Consider the following 15615-nt stretch of genomic DNA (forward strand, 5'->3'; position numbering starts at 1 on the left):
AACCAAGCACGCCATTGTCCGGGGACAACCAACGGACCTGGAGTCTGCAAGACCCTTCCCCATGTGAAAAGACCACCCTCCCCTCCACACCCCCATTCTTATTAGCGATGTCTGGACCCAAGGGTAGGTAGGCCGACGGCCATGTCCAGAAGCAGCTAGAGGAGCTCCAGACCGTCACCCATTGTCCTTTATAAGATTATAAAGGGTCTTAAGTCTGAGAGGGGGGATTGTTATTTTTTATTGTTAGAATAATTAGTTAATTGATTAATTAATTAATTTTAAAAAAGAACAATATAGGAAAGGATGAAGCCAGAACTTGTATGTACGACCCATTGGTATGGACTGGGTTGGGGGGGTTGCTGGGGGAGGGGTGCTGCTGGGTAGAGGGGAGCAAAGGGGGAAAATTGGAGCTATTGTAACAATATAATTAATAAAATATACTTAAAAATAAATAAATAAACTTGGAATGAATTCCCTCTCAAACACTCCACTGTCACTTTTTGGTCTCACTTAATCCAAAGTTAACCTGCCTGGAGCTGAGCTCCTGCAGCACAGTAGCCCATCTGCAAATTCCTGACAAAGACCGAGAAAACCGTACCCTCGGGATTAGAGGGGAGATTATCAAGTTATATGTGTAATGTGGCAGAAACAGGGGGTCCACAGGTGGCAAACCTCTGGATCATAATGGACAAACCATATTACTTAGAGATTTGGACATGAGTTATATCTTTATGTCTTGGGTGCTCAGAAAATTACCTAAGGTCAGATATAGACCCAAGCCCAACACTGTATCACTAATCCTTGGATTTAGACCCACTCCCCTCTTTTGCCTCAGATATATCTGATTAAGAAACACGACTTTTTTTTTCTAGCCCTGGCTGCTGTGGCTCAGTGGATTGAGCATCGGCCTGCGAGCCAAGTGTCGTTGGTTCAATTCCCAGTCAGGGCACATGCCTGGGTTGCAGGTCAAGGTCCCAGTTGGGGGCTCGTGAGAGGCAACCACACATTGATGTTTCCCTCTCTTTCTCCCTCCGCTCCCCTCACTCTGGAAATAAATAAATAAATAAAATCTAAATAATAATAAAAAAGTTAACAATAGAACGTATATTTTAAAAAAAAGAACACAACGACTTTTTTTTTTAATTTTTTAATTCATGTTGTTGCCTAGCTTATTTAACACCTTGTACTTGCATAGTCCAACTGCTCAGACGTATTGGGAAAGACAGTCGTGTAGTGTGTTGTTCAACTTGCCTAATGAAGGGGCGCCCAGATGGCATGGAATGCTGCTGTGGGGATGGGGTGACTAGCTACAGAGTTGTTGAAGGGACTGTTAGTTTACAACTTAGTGAGCAGCCAGTCCAGCAGTTGTTTTCTAGCCATGTTGTCCATGGCTTCATCCAGTTGTCGTTCCTTGGCAAACCTCATTACTTCTCGAAGGAGATCTCCAATACTGTACCCCTTCTCTGCTGCCTTAGCTGAAACTTCTGGAAGCTGTGGAGGGAGCAGAGATAGCTTGAGTCATGTGATACTTTTGAAGAAAGGTCTCAGGTGGATAAAGTGAACTACCCCCCTCACCCACCTTTCCGCCCATGACTAAGATTAGAGTAAAAGCTTTCGCTGATCCAGGACTGCCTTCCCTCTCCTTTTTCCTTGACCCTCCTCTAATGTCATAGATCAAAATGAAAAACATAACTTCATTTTGAGCATCAAAAAACAAAACCTGGAATCAGTTGTCTTTACTAAATACTTCTCTCCAAGGCCTGGGTCTTTTGGTTAGTCTGTGCTGATTGCTAGGTCAAGGTTAGGGGTGGCCATCTCCCCCACCTTCCTAAAACATATTTTACCAAGTAGTTTGTTTAAAGGGTCACTGAATTTAAAAAAAAAAAAAAAAGCTAATCTTTCTCGCCTCCTCTTGGCTGAAATGTGCAGACCCCGAGGTGCTACAGCCTCAATTAATGGTTCATTGCTTTTGTGTCTTTTTATGAGGATAAAGTAATTCATAAAGCACATAGTAAAGAGCATACTTGAGAAAAATTTGGACTGCTCGTGAGCCCTAAGTACAGTTTTGCCTCCCTTCCCCTGCCCAGTCTAACCATCTTTCTTCTTGTGCTTTGCCATTGCTTACCTTCTCCAGTTGTCCATCATCATCTCTCACGAAACAGAGCACAGGCACCTTAAATTGGGAGGCTGCAATCCACTGCAGGACAGCCTGGAGCTGTTTCTGCAAGCTACTTGTTGAGCACCAATTATTGATGATGACTTCCGGCCCAGAAAACTCTCGATAGTTCTGTGACATTGCACTACTGTGACTGCATCTGGGGCCACCAACTTGGAAACTTGGGTTGTGTACCAAGGCTGCTTGTTCTTCCAATTCGGCCAGGGCTTCCCTGTTGTTGTGATACCTAGCCATGATAAGGCACAGCTTCCTCACAGGTTCTACCAGTTGATTGATGAATTGCCAGTTCATTTGCATCATCCCGCTGGCAAAATCAAGGTCTAAATTCTCCTGGAATTGTTTTTCCCCTCTCTTGGACATTGAAGTTGCTTTGTTTGGCCTGGGCTCAGAAGGCTTGCTCTCCCCTTCAGATTGCTCTTCACTGTTGAAGGAGGTCTCACTGAGCAGTTTCTGAATCAGTGATAGAATGATGTTTGACATATCGGACTTTTGGCACTCCGCCTGTTGTTGAGTCTCCTTTACAGAGGTAGATGGCCCAGGAGCTCCACAAGATTCTAGATGTTTCACTGAAAGTGCCTTGGCACTTTGGTCACTTGCGTTCTTTTCAAATTGGGCACTCTGAGTCCTATGGCCTATGGTGGAACCAGGATAGTCATCTTCAAGTGCATTTTTGGCCTCGGCCTGCTGGGTCAGGTGGTACTGAATCAGCATAGGGGCAGAGACAATCAAGTCCTTCGCCAGTGACTCTGTGGAAGGGCTGATCTTCTCTCTTTTTTCCTCCTTACTCACGCATGCTTTGCCAGCCATCTCGCCTTCGTTTCGTTGTTTTTGGTTCCACATGGACAGGCTCTCCTTGAGGATGTGTTCAGCAACTCTTTCAGCGCTAATCAATGACTTGCACTCCTCTGGTTTTATTTTGCATTTGTCCTTCCCCTTCAATTCAGTTTTCATGGTGGAGAATTCAAGACTTTGGTTTTGACTTTGGTTCTCGTATTTGAGACTGTGGGAGCCGGCCTTCAAGGATGCGTACAACAGAGGCTGTGATTTAGACTCCTTCTCTCCAAGCAGAACAGTAGCCAGGCGCTTCAGCATGGCCTCCATTATATGTGTAGCATTTTGTTTTCCGTGGTTGAACAGACTCTTCTTGACAGCTGAGATAAAGTCGCAGTCAGTCATCAGGGCCGCAGTGATATTATGCAGGTTCTTCAAGCAGGAATCAATCAAATCAGAGACAACTTCCTGGGTGTGTTTTAACAAAACCCTCTTCAGGACCACACAAGCGGGAATTGGCTTCCCAGGAGCATGCACTTTCAAGGTCTTCAAAATGGAGACCATCAGGTCAGATGCCACCTGATTTGCATAAACCGTGAGTCCTTTACTGATAGAGTGTGAAAAATCTTTGCTCTCTTGTTGGCACATCTCTTTGTCTACCCCCTTGTTCTTGTTGGATAATTGACTATACATAAACTTTTTCCTGCCACCTTCCCTGCCCTCTTCTCCAGTGTCCCGCCTTTCCACATAGGATATTTCCTCAGCATCATGGGCCATGTCAGAAACGATCTTGCTCACAGCGCTGCGGGGAGTGTTTTTCCCTTTGTTCCCAGAGGGTGGATAGATTGAATGACGAAAGCATTTGCTTCCATTTTCCAACTTCTTGATTTCATTACAAGGCATCTCCATTACCAGATTAGATAGCCGGATGATGGTGAAGGAAAGGTCATCCATGGGACATTCTCCCTCAGGAGAGATTACTGCCCTGTTAGTGCTAGAAGATTTTGCTGGAGAGGTGGAAGGACTCTGATTTTTGTTGGTATTCTTGGCTGCAGTCATGTCTACATGTGGGCTTTGAGGTCTATTGGCCATGTAATCGATATTCAGTTTATCATCATAGATGCTGTAGCAGTTTGCAGAGGGTAATTTGTGATGTTCATCTTCATCTCCTATTTTATGTTTGCAGCTAGAGGTTGAGGGACTTAGTGCATGTTCGAAACCCAAGGCATACTTCTGGATATCATTTAGAAGCCAATTTACAACAGTTATAGGATCAGAGGGAGCTTGTGTGAAAAGGCATATAGATCCGTCCATCTAAAAAAAAAAAAAAAAAAAACAGAACACCTAAGAGTTTGGGGAGGCTACTTTCCCCCCTTATTTTATTTAGAAGACATATCTTTCTAAACTGCATACATTAGGGGTTTACCCTTTAGGATTTGCATGGAAACATAATACATAATTATATCCCTTTGAGCACAAGTGGTAGCGTGTCAATTTCACATGAGCACGTGTGCTTATCTCAACATGTGTCAAAAATGTATCAATGTGTCTGTCATGTGTGTGTGTGTGTGAATAACAGTATAGCAATTCATAAGTGGGGACATCTCAGTAGATGTGAGAATGTTCAGTCTGTGTTGTTAGCGTGTGTGTCCGTGTGCACATGTCAGTGCACATGTATGCCTGCCTGTGTGTAAGCCTGTGTAACAATGTGTTGACATCAATACCGATTTTATATGTTTCCTGTACGGGCCAACGTGTGCATGATAGCGTGTACATTTTGTACACTGTGTGAATGTAAAAATGAATGTGTATGTCAGTGTGTCTGAATATGTAAATGACAAGTGTCGATTTGAGTGATCTGCATGTTTGTTCATAATACAAATCTAATAGAATGTATCATGGAGCTATACCTATATGTGTATTAATCCTGTCTGCAGCGCGGCCTCCTGAGACTCAACGGTTTGGCTGAACTAAGTGGCTGGGTTGGTGAAGAATGGGGTGGTTTGTGGGCTTCACTTTAAAACTGGTTTCTCTGTTCTATCCTAATGGCTTGGACCGAAAGGGCCCAGAGGTCTAAGAGTGGGGAAAGCTAAACTATTTCCCTCAGCCCAAACTAAGTAGAATGGGCAAAAGGGTTTTGGACAGGTGAGATGCGCCTGGCACACCTTCCTCCAAAGAAGCCCGTTTCTTTTCCCTAATGTGGAACATTGAAAAATTAATCCCTGCCTTTTGTCATCTAGTGGTTATGGATTGAAGATGTCTTTAAACCCTTTTGCCAAATCTGTTGCCCCCAGAATACAACAAGGATGCCAGCCTGTTAAACCAAGCACGCCGTTGTCTGGGGACAGCCAACTGACCTGGAGTCTGCACGATCCTTCCCCATGTGGGAAGGCAACCCTCCCCTCCACACCCCCACTCTTATTAGGGATGTCTGGACCAAGGGTAGGTAGGACGAACGACAACCATGTCCAGCTTGAAGCAGCTAGAGGAGCTTGAGACCTTCGCCCATTGTCCTTTATAAGATTATAAAGGGTCTTAATGTCTGAGAGGGAGGGATTGTTATTTCCTATTGTTAAAATAACTAATTAATCTTTTATTTATTTAAAAAAAAAGAATAAAAAAAGAATAAATTCACATGTTAACATATATAGTAATTAATAGATAATAGATAATACATCAATAAATGTTTATGTTCAATGTGGATCGGTGCTAATATAATGACTGTGTATGTCAATAAATTGGGTATCAGTTTATGTTATATTTATATGCTACGTGAATGATTGAGAATGTGTGTCAGTGTTGCACACACCCTGGGTATTTGAGTACTTGTGTGAATACGTGAGTGGGGATGTCATTGTATTTGTGTCAAGGTATGTATCAGTGCATTCAAATGTTGTTAGTGTCACTTTGCTTAAGTTTGTATGTGTGCGTATCAACATGAGGTATATTTACAGAGTGGGGCGAAAAGTAGGTTTGCAGTTGTATGTATGGAAAATAATAAGTAATAATTCAAGAATAAACCGTTTCACATACTCATAACTGTAAACCTACTTTTGCCCCACCCTGTGTAAGAGTGCATGCCTATCACCTGAACTTGTACAGTCACTGTGTTTTGATCGAGGCTCATGTGTGTATGTTTATGTGTAGTGTGCATGTTTATGCATAGTGTGCATGGATGCATATATAGATGTTGATGTGTCACATGTGGGTATGTCAATGCAGCTGACTCTATACCTTTGTGTAGGTGAGTCATTGTTTATGAATATACACACACATGTGTTGTTTCAATGCTTGTGTGTGTTCACCAGTGTCATATGTAGACACGTAGCCAGGGATGTGTGTGTCACGGCTCGTATAAATTATTTTGTATATATTGCTGTGTGTCAGTGTAAATTATGTGCATATACTCATGTCTAGATATGTGTATATGTATTATACATGTCTTCCACTCCTTGCTAAGTACCATCGTCCTCTTTACCCCTTCCATTGCTTCATCTCCTTACTTTCTACTGAATCCCTAGAAGTTTGAGGTCATGATAAGTTCAACATTTTGAAAATGGGTTTAGGTTACAATCAAGGACACCTGCATTATGTGTAGGAAATATGTGCTGCACTTTTAAGAATAAACATTAGGTATAATTTATCCCTTTCTTAAGACTTCAAAATGGAGTCCTCCTTCCAACTAAACCCAAAACTCTTTGAAGAATATTTTTAAACTTTTTTTCTTCCTTAGGAGCCACTCTCATCACTCCAAATGTGTCTGAGGCCAGAAATGTTGTTCCTGGTTATAAGATAAGCATAGAGATGCAGAACAAAAAAAAAAAAAAATTGACTCCTTTGAGATAAAACCAAATATCCTATTTCAATATCAACTACTCCAGGTTTGTAGGACTGTGAAGGTGACTTGTCATGGGCCAGGAGCCCAACAGATATAATTTAGGTAGTTACAGAAAAACAAAAGGACTTGCATGTGACAGTGGTATCCAAATCGAATTGCTTCTAACTTTACGCTACCTAACAGTCTGTAATCTCTTAGGCAACAGGTTTGGGGAACAAGCCACTACAGTTCTTGGTCATTGTGGATTCTCTCTGTTCCATATATGCTTGTTCTTTTTTTATTTTTATTATTTTTTTTTTTTTTTGGACACTGGGCAATGTGGAGCACACAAGCCCATTAGAAGACAACAGAAAGCACTGAAAAAGATCATGCTTTCATTCCACATCTTTGTTAGGATAATGGTAGCAAGATTCTGTTTGGAGTAGGGACCTGCAATCAGGGAAGGGCATTCTGAACCTCTGTGATTAGTGCCATTGTTAGATACCTGGACATTAAACTTACCTGACTTTGAACTTAGGCCTGTGAACTCTGGAATATCATAGTAGTCAAATGTAGGGGCTTGTTTGGAAATATTTCTCTTACCTTTTGTGAACCAGAGTCTTCGGAGTCAGCACTGGACTCTGGGAATTAGAAAGGGTGGACTCGGAAGCTAAGCATACCTTAGACTGGTTTTGCTTCTCGGTAGCTTTGATTATAATAACTTCTTTCTCTTTCAGATGGTGTTGCGTTAGGTCACCTCCGGAACAGGAACCACCAGCATCCTATGGGATGAAGTGGTGAGATTCTTATGAATAACTGCTTTTTGAGACTTCTCCAAGCTGCCCTCTCCAAAACATGAATGTCATATCTCTTATCTTTTCCTTTCAATGGAGAAGGATAAGTAGGCTTGTGATGCTAGCTAATGTTTGAAGAATGAGATATTGTTCTCCTCACAAATTACTACCCCTCCAGAGGCATTCACAAATCCATAAATCTTAGGAATCATATTTCATGAATCGTCAAACTTTTGGACAGTTTTCTCACTGCTCTGACATGCTACCTTCCATGCTGTAATTCTTTCAGGCCTACCAGCAAATTAAGTTCCTTCTAGAATGAGATTTGGCATCAAGAGTGACAGTATATTCTCAACCGGGGGTTTGGGGTTTTCAAAAATGATGGCTGCCCACCTGAATCTCCTCCATCCTTCCACCCTCTGGCACAGACTTTCCCTTTTATTATGCTGCCACTGATAACTCTTTCAGCAGTTTCTCACTCATTCCAACTCTGGGGGGAGCAGAGAATACTCACCTTGGAACCTTTATCTTCCACTTTCAGGGTGGACACATCGACAAAGCATATCTGCACCAAATTAGGACAGCGTATTGAGGAAAATTCTAGAGAAAAGACTGCGGTTTCTCTTTGAGACGATAAAGCACCTACCGCATAGGGGTTCTTGTGAGGACTGATTGAGAGTGAATACAAAGCTTTCAGCAGAGTACCTGTACATAGTAAGTACTCAATAAATGCTATTAGGCAGAGAGAATCTTATCATTATTGTATTTCCTAGATAAGAATACCTACCTGTCAGAGATGCCCAAATTACAATACCTACATTTACTGAAAAAAGTAAGAAGAAAGGTGCCTTGCCCAACTGACGCAAACTCAAAGCTGAAACTTACATTAGAACTCAATTCAGGAAACTAAAGAGCAACACAAACAAACGAACTAAATAGGCAAAGACTAGAATAGTAGTCAGTAGGGGGGAGGGGGGAGGGGGAGAAGGGGGATAAGTAAGGGAAGGGTCTAGTCGAGGAACGTATATGAATGACTCATGGACATGGACAACAGGGAGGGATATAACTGTGGGAGAAGGGATGAACTGGGAGGGAGGAGCAATGGGGGGAAATGGGACAACTGTAATTGAATAACCAAAAAATAAAATTATAAATAAATAAATAAATAAATAAATAAACATTAAAAAAAAAAAGAAACCAATTCCCTGACTTTCAGTTAGAGCACTTTCAACTACCATAGTGTTCCCCAAAAGTGGTGTTTTTACTACTGATGTTATAGAAAACTTTAAGTGATACATGGATAAACATTTCTGTGTTTAATATATGTACTTTTTTGTTGTTTAGTAGGAAAAATACATACTAAAACATAAAACCTGTGACATTATGTATAATATTGCTTAGGTTGATGGTAATTTTTAAACGTCAGTCAATTAAAAAAGCATTAAATACATAACAGTACAAATGGCATTTGAACGTGATAAAAAATGTGAAGTATTACACATTTTGCCCTCCTGTGGGAGTCCCACTTGAGTGCAACTTACTTGTAGCTAGCTGATATTATTATGATTCCATTAGGCTGCTAAAACTAGGCAACCACCACTCCTCCCTCCCCTGAGGCTCCCCCCACCCCCCTCCCCAGCTACTCTTCATTCTCTCCCTCCCTTCACGTGTCCCTCTGTGATGTATAAGCATACTGCGCCCCGCCCCCACCCCAATCCCCACCCCCCAGCCCACAAACTTTACTGAACTTGATATCTTAGAGAAACGACACTATCACCCTCCATTAGTCTATTCTGGGTTCCAGGATATCTGTATCCATAAAGCAATCCTTTCCACCCCTTAGTGGGAGTAATTTAGTATCTTACCACTTTCCGTTCCTGTTCTTGCTGTCCTTTTGGGCTATGGAGCTTGACCTTGCACACACCCCTGGCGCTGTGTAACCACTCAATATTATCAGGCCTCTGGAAAGACAAAAGAAAAGGAATCCGAAAGGCTTATATATGGTTTTTAGAAACTGGCTCAGTTTGGATAAGAAGGCCCTGGAACTCAGCTATGTAGTTCATATTGGGTTAGGCTAGAAACTGGTGGGGTGAGTAGTGGGAAAGGGATTCTCTGAAATTATCAGGATCATTTTAGCATACTTCGTTGGGAAGCAAATTTAAAAGGAAGTATAGAGAACGTGGAGATTAACTTTAGAGACTTATTTCTACTAAACTCCACTAAATCTCACCTGCCTCTACTTCCTTTGCCATTCTTAAGCACCTTCAAGGAATCAAGCATACCTCATCCCCCTTAATTGAATTTTAGTTAACCCCAGTTCAACCAGAGCCTTTCTCATGATATAAGGAGTGAAATGGGATAAACAGCTGTAACACTTACCACATAGAGCCATTGGAAAAGTCTAAGGCCAACACTAGTAGAGTGAAAAAATAACCTTTTTAATTAAAACAACATATGAGATCCCACAATAGAACAAGATTCTGAACACTGAGAAAACTCGGTCTAATAGCTATAAAAACCAGGCCCCGATCCCATAGAACCATATTTAATTTTATTTTTGAAAGAATAATCATCTCTGCCAACTTCTCTTACCACTCCCCACCACCTCCCACCCCAGCCTGGAATTAAAAGTAAAAAGAAAGTGGAAAAAGCCCTAAATAATGTTTGTTATGTAAGACCTTAGACCCATGTACAGGAAGACACAGTTATGGGTTCAGTAGAATTGTTTTGGTACCTCGTACTTGGATTTGACTTTGTTTTTTAACTAACAAGAGAAACTTTTTGCCAAATGGTAGAGGGCTATTGAATTCCTCTCCTCCAACTTCCTTCAAAATTTAGACCCCTTTAACCTCTAGCTCCCTTCTCCTCTTCCCCTCTTTTTCCCCCTCCCTTCCTCCCTTTACCTTCTTCCATTTTTCTCTCCCTCTCTCCCTCCTATACTCAGCTATCCTTTCACCGGATAGTATTACATGCCTACCCTTTATGACCCCCCCAACCCTCCAAGATCTTTGAGGGTCTCCCAAACATTTAGGAAAAGGCTTCCCATACCCTCAAAAGAGGGGGTTTCTTTTTTCCCAGAACTAGAGATCACTAGCCTAGAAACAAAGAGAGGGAGGCAAAGAGGTCTCTCGTGTCCAGATTCTAAAGAACTGTAAAAAAAACAAAACAAAAAACAACAACAACAAAATATATAAACTCATTACCTTGATAATGAAGTTCTTTTGGCTGAAAATGTGCCACCAAGAAAGGAGATATGTCCCTTTAGATGGATCTGGGCAGTGTCAAGTTCTCGGGTACCCGCAGCTGGCTGCTGCCCTTGTCAGCAGTTGGACAAGACTGAAGGGCCAAAGCCTTTCCTGCTGCTTATGACCCTGGGACATGACACCAGAGTTTGTTGGGTCACAATGCCTGAAACCATAGCAACTGCAGCAAAAGTGTAGCAGGCTGGCAAACTCAACATCTCTTCATATGAAAACCACCTCAAGCTGCCTTCTGTATGACAACCTTCTGTTCTCTCTAGAAGGGTACACATAATCCTTTCATGTTTTGTCCAGTTCACAACACCTTGAAACCTCCTTTCTCTTTCTTCTTCTTGCTGGACTTCCAGAACAATCTAATCATACTCGTTACCAGTAGAGTCTATTTTTCACAGAGCAGTGTTGATTTTCACATCTTAGCTTAATTTTCTTTGGTTTCCCCCCTGAAGGTTCAGAGTTAGAGACAGAGTTAATCAAAGTCCTTTCTGGGTATCCTGAATGAAGGTATGAAAATAGAAAGTTGGAGACTTCCTTAGCAGCTTCTGTGGTTTTATCTCGCCATTAAGACACTTTTAGTCAAAAAGAAGTTCAGAAGACTTGTGCAATATTGGAGTAGGTTATTTCATAAGAACTTGAAATAATTCTTTTCTCGTGCATTTGGATGCTATGATAATCCTTCCAGTCTGACATAAGATGTTCGTTCTTTCCTCAACTCCCCATACTCTCCTAAAGCCTTGACCACCAGCTAGTACTAGGACTTCTACTTCATGACATTGCTGTTTCTTTCTATAGCTGACAATAACAGCACAAAGTTGGGTGTCCTTAGGATCCTGGGTGCCTAACTGGTCCAACAAGCTCTAACCTTCATCATGAAACATTATTAGCCCAGAATAAAAGCCAATAGTCTTGGGACAGGGTCAGCCTTTCAGAGGCTCCTCAAGCCCCTCTTTATTATTCTCCACTATCGCCAGTGCTGGGTTTCTGGCTACGGTATTCTTTAGAAGGTCATCCATTACACTTTGGGGTGCCTTTAGCTTATCCCCAGTGTGGAACCACTAGCCCACCACCAAATGACTTGCAGGGCGCTCAAGTATTATTTTGTTCTCTCCTTTTCTTTTTTTCACATGTCTCCACTTTAACCTCCTACATGAGAAGAACTGCATCTGAATTTTTAAAAGATCGGTTGAGATGACTCTCCTAAACGCTAGGGTTTCATAGTCTTGGTCTGACTTCATTTGTTACTTTCCCTGTTACCTCTAGGATTTCATGTCTTAAACTTGTTGTCCAGTTCTGATCTTTTTAGTTCATGGCATCGAAGAGAAACAGAGCTGGACATCTGTTAAAGGTGGCAAGGTAGATTTTATTCAGGCTACTGCAGTAGAGGAGAGACTTTAGATAACTAGAGCTCAACTCCAGTGCAACAAAAGGCAGGAGCCCTTTAAATGCTGGGGTGTGCTAAAGGAAAAGTATTGAGGGACATTTTGGGGGCCAACGGAGTTTGATCACCATGATCAGGGCCTCTGCGTTTGCTAACTGGCACTTATCAAAGTTGAACTCCTATCCTTCCATAGAGATTGGGAAACAGAGGCTCTGTCTTTCTTGATGATTACATTTCGAAGGGATGGCTCCCAGGTCCTGGAAACAGATATTTCTGGGTTGTAGAAGATATGTCTCAAAGGGACAGAGAAAGGATTTACAATTACAAGTTCTGTAAATGCTCTATGAAAAGGGAGGGGAGGCAGGGGCCCATGGTCAGGTTTTGGCTGAAACAGACAGGGAATTCTTTTGGCAATGTTGAGCTTTCTCAGGCCGGTATATTAAGGAGGCTGGGATCATCATTCTAAGGACATGCCTTGAGCTCATAAAAACCGAAAGTTGGAGTTTTTATAAGCCAAAGGTGAGGCCTAATTGAGAAGAAGGTTCAGATAAGCCTGACTATATCAAACCATTATGTTATATACCTTAAATACACACAGCTTTTATTAAAAATTAATTTTGGTCAAGAAGGGAGCTTTCGTCAATAGCGATGGGCTAAAATCCACAGTATAAAACTTGTTTTTCCTTTACCACCCTTTTGTCACGGGGAACTTCTGATATTTAAGTTGGAGCTCCTGTGTCTGGCTCATGTCTATGGAATAAGAAGCAAAGAAAGGAAATGTTTATTTATTCTCCAAGCACAAGAATGTATATCCCTAAGGTTAAAAAAACAAAACAAACAAACGGACAAACAAACAAACAAAAAACCCTCTGTGTCTCCAAGCCCAGAAGGGAAAATCTGTGATCTGGGCCTGGAAAAATGTCTTATCAAATCCTCCAAACGACAAAGAGAGAACTCTTATTGATGATTAGAGCCCTGTCCCATGGTACCCCAACCTTGTCATCCTGGAGGCTAACAAGAGCAGTTTTTGGATGATAAACCAGTAATGAAAATGCAAGGAGGCTCAGTCATATCGTACTGCCTCTTCTTTCTCTTAAGCTGCGGAGGCTCTCAGAGTGTCCCGTATTGACAGATGGGGAAGAAAGGATGTTCAGTGTCAAAAAAAAGGAACATGCTACATTAGTGTGTGGATATGTGTAAAGTAGTATGCACTTAGGTTATCCTCTAAGAGACAAACATAAATATGTTAAACCCAGAAGCTTTGGTCACCTTTTTTTCCCCCTAAGACCATCATTCATTTTCTAGCCTTGTTTATTCTATCCAAATATCTTCTCCTCCATACAAACTTGTGAATAGCCATACAAATCACACTTTAACTATGCTTTCAGTTTGTATTTGATTTGAAAGAGCTATTAATAAAAATGGAACCTGTGTTTGTAATGTAATTATTATGAATAATGGCAACATGAAGTTGAACTGAACCGAACTATCAGCCTTCATGAAACTGGTCTGCCTCTCAGTGCCACCAAGTATCTTTCAGCCTCAGATTTAGCCTCCCTAATTTAGTTTATGCAATGATACTGTGACCATTAGGTTTAATCAACTTTTCCTATTCTTGGATCACCTACACTGAAACCTTGAAGACAGGTTCTCTCTTTCTCTTCGTATCCGTGGTGATACGGGCTACAGAGTTGGGCTCAAGAAACAAATAACGGTTTTGAAAGTTCAGGCAGGAAACATAATTCAGAAAGCATGGAGTCATGGAATCTGAAATAATAACAAAGATTTTGGTTAGCTATTTGAGTGGGCAGCGTTCTTCATAAAGCAAAAACTCACACTTCAGGCATGCCTCAGAATCACCCGGAGAGCGTACTGAAACAGATAGTTGGGCCCCCTCCCAGCGTTTCTAACTCTGCAGGTCTGAACATTTGCCCGGTGCTGTGTTTTGCATGCATTATCTCATTTATTTCTCACGCAGCTGTATGATATGGGTACTATTTTAATCCAGGTTTTATTAACGGCAAAATGGAGCCCAGAGAGGCCATTTGATTGGTGGTTCAGCCACTTCCGGTATGAGCCACTTCCAGTACGAGCCGCTTCCATTATCTTGGGGACGGGGGTTTACGTGTGTGTGCTCAGAGATTAGCACGCGTTTACTCTCTTCTAGGGTCCGAAGATGCAGAAGAGGAATCCCCATAGCAAAAAAAGCAAGGGTAAAAGGTACCTAGTCTGAATTTTTGGCCCTCTCTGGTGGTTTCAAGCCTGGTTGAAAAGTGTTGATCGGTTATCTCGCCCTGCCGGTGAGCATGCTAGGGTCCGCGCACCACCTGTTGGCCGTTAGTGTGAGGCGGTTGGTCTGAAACCGTCGGTCGTGAGGCCGCTGGTCTGACGTGGTAATTCCGAGGCGGTTAGTCCCTTATCCCTCTGCCCCTCATCTGTTTGTTTTGTTATGTTCTGTTTTGTTTCGTCTTTTTTCCGTTACTGACTGGTGGGGAGCGGCTCTCCCGTGTGTAGCTTTAGCTTTCAATCCATGTATGGCTTGTTAATGGTGCTTTAAAAAAATGTTTATGTCAGAGCTGGAGAAGTGGCTGAGGAAACTAGGCTGTTAGTCGGGATTCTTTTTCGTTTTTTATCAGACCAACAAACTTTTCTGACAGAAAAGTATTTAAATGTAATATTAGTTGCTGACAGTTTTTCTCCTTCCCTCCAGAGAGTGTCTTTATTTGTCAATAAATGTTTCAAACAAAGGCCTCGGAGGAAAGAAAGGGGATCTGGAAGCATAAACCTCTTCAGGTTCCCTCATAGTGCTTATAGGCATCGATCCGCCCACACACCCTTCAGGATCGCCCCTGGTTTTAGGGACATTTAAATAGGATGAAGACTGCCCTAGTCTTCAGCTTTGTCAGGTAGTTGCCCCGCAGGGATGTCAGACTTAACCTTTCTGTGCCTGTTGCTCTCAAAGCTAGATGGTAATGAGTTCGTGTGGCCACTAGGAGTTCGCAGCTGCTTGGGAAACGTGTTTCCACACGGTACAAGATCACTCCATACAAAAACCCATTTTGCCAAGGCATTCCTCAAATTAAAAGGGAACTCGGCGAATCCCCCCTCTAGAATAACTTGCATCCGAAAACCTGCCGTTTTATGTATGTTACATTTATAACCTAATATTTCATAATTATTTATAATAGAGATGACACACTTATAACATTAATGTACTATTTCCTTAGTAGTCCCATCAAAAAGATGTGTTAGGTTCAAGGAAGAACTTCGCCTAACTCTCTGTATAGACTCTTAAGAGTTGCTCATGTACTTAGACACTCAGTAATCATTCTTGGTGATGTTGGGCTGAATATGACAACAGTGACTGTACTGGCAATAATGGTGTGCCGAACAACATGTCCTCTGAAATCCTTAGCAGTTGT

The 15615-nt window shown here is 41.9% G+C and overlaps 1 protein-coding gene across 1 annotated transcript in view; it reads right to left on the reverse strand.

Moving 5' to 3' along the window:
• Positions 1-1335: 1335 nt before the first annotated feature.
• Positions 1336-15615, reverse strand: part of LOC149990147 (A-kinase anchor protein 4-like) — a 42181-nt gene continuing 27901 nt past the window's right edge. The window contains exons 2-6 of the mRNA XM_090265653.1: positions 9424-9519; positions 8073-8123; positions 7445-7546; positions 2126-4261; positions 1336-1491 (exon numbers count right to left, since the gene is read on the reverse strand). Coding sequence (XP_090121779.1) covers positions 1336-1491; positions 2126-4261; positions 7445-7546; positions 8073-8123; positions 9424-9519 — 2541 coding nt within the window. The remainder of the gene's footprint in view (positions 1492-2125; positions 4262-7444; positions 7547-8072; positions 8124-9423; positions 9520-15615) is intronic.

Source organism: Furipterus horrens, unplaced genomic scaffold, assembly GCF_987537825.1.
Source record: "Furipterus horrens unplaced genomic scaffold, mFurHor1.1.pri manual_scaffold_22, whole genome shotgun sequence".
NCBI lineage: Eukaryota > Metazoa > Chordata > Mammalia > Chiroptera > Furipteridae > Furipterus > Furipterus horrens.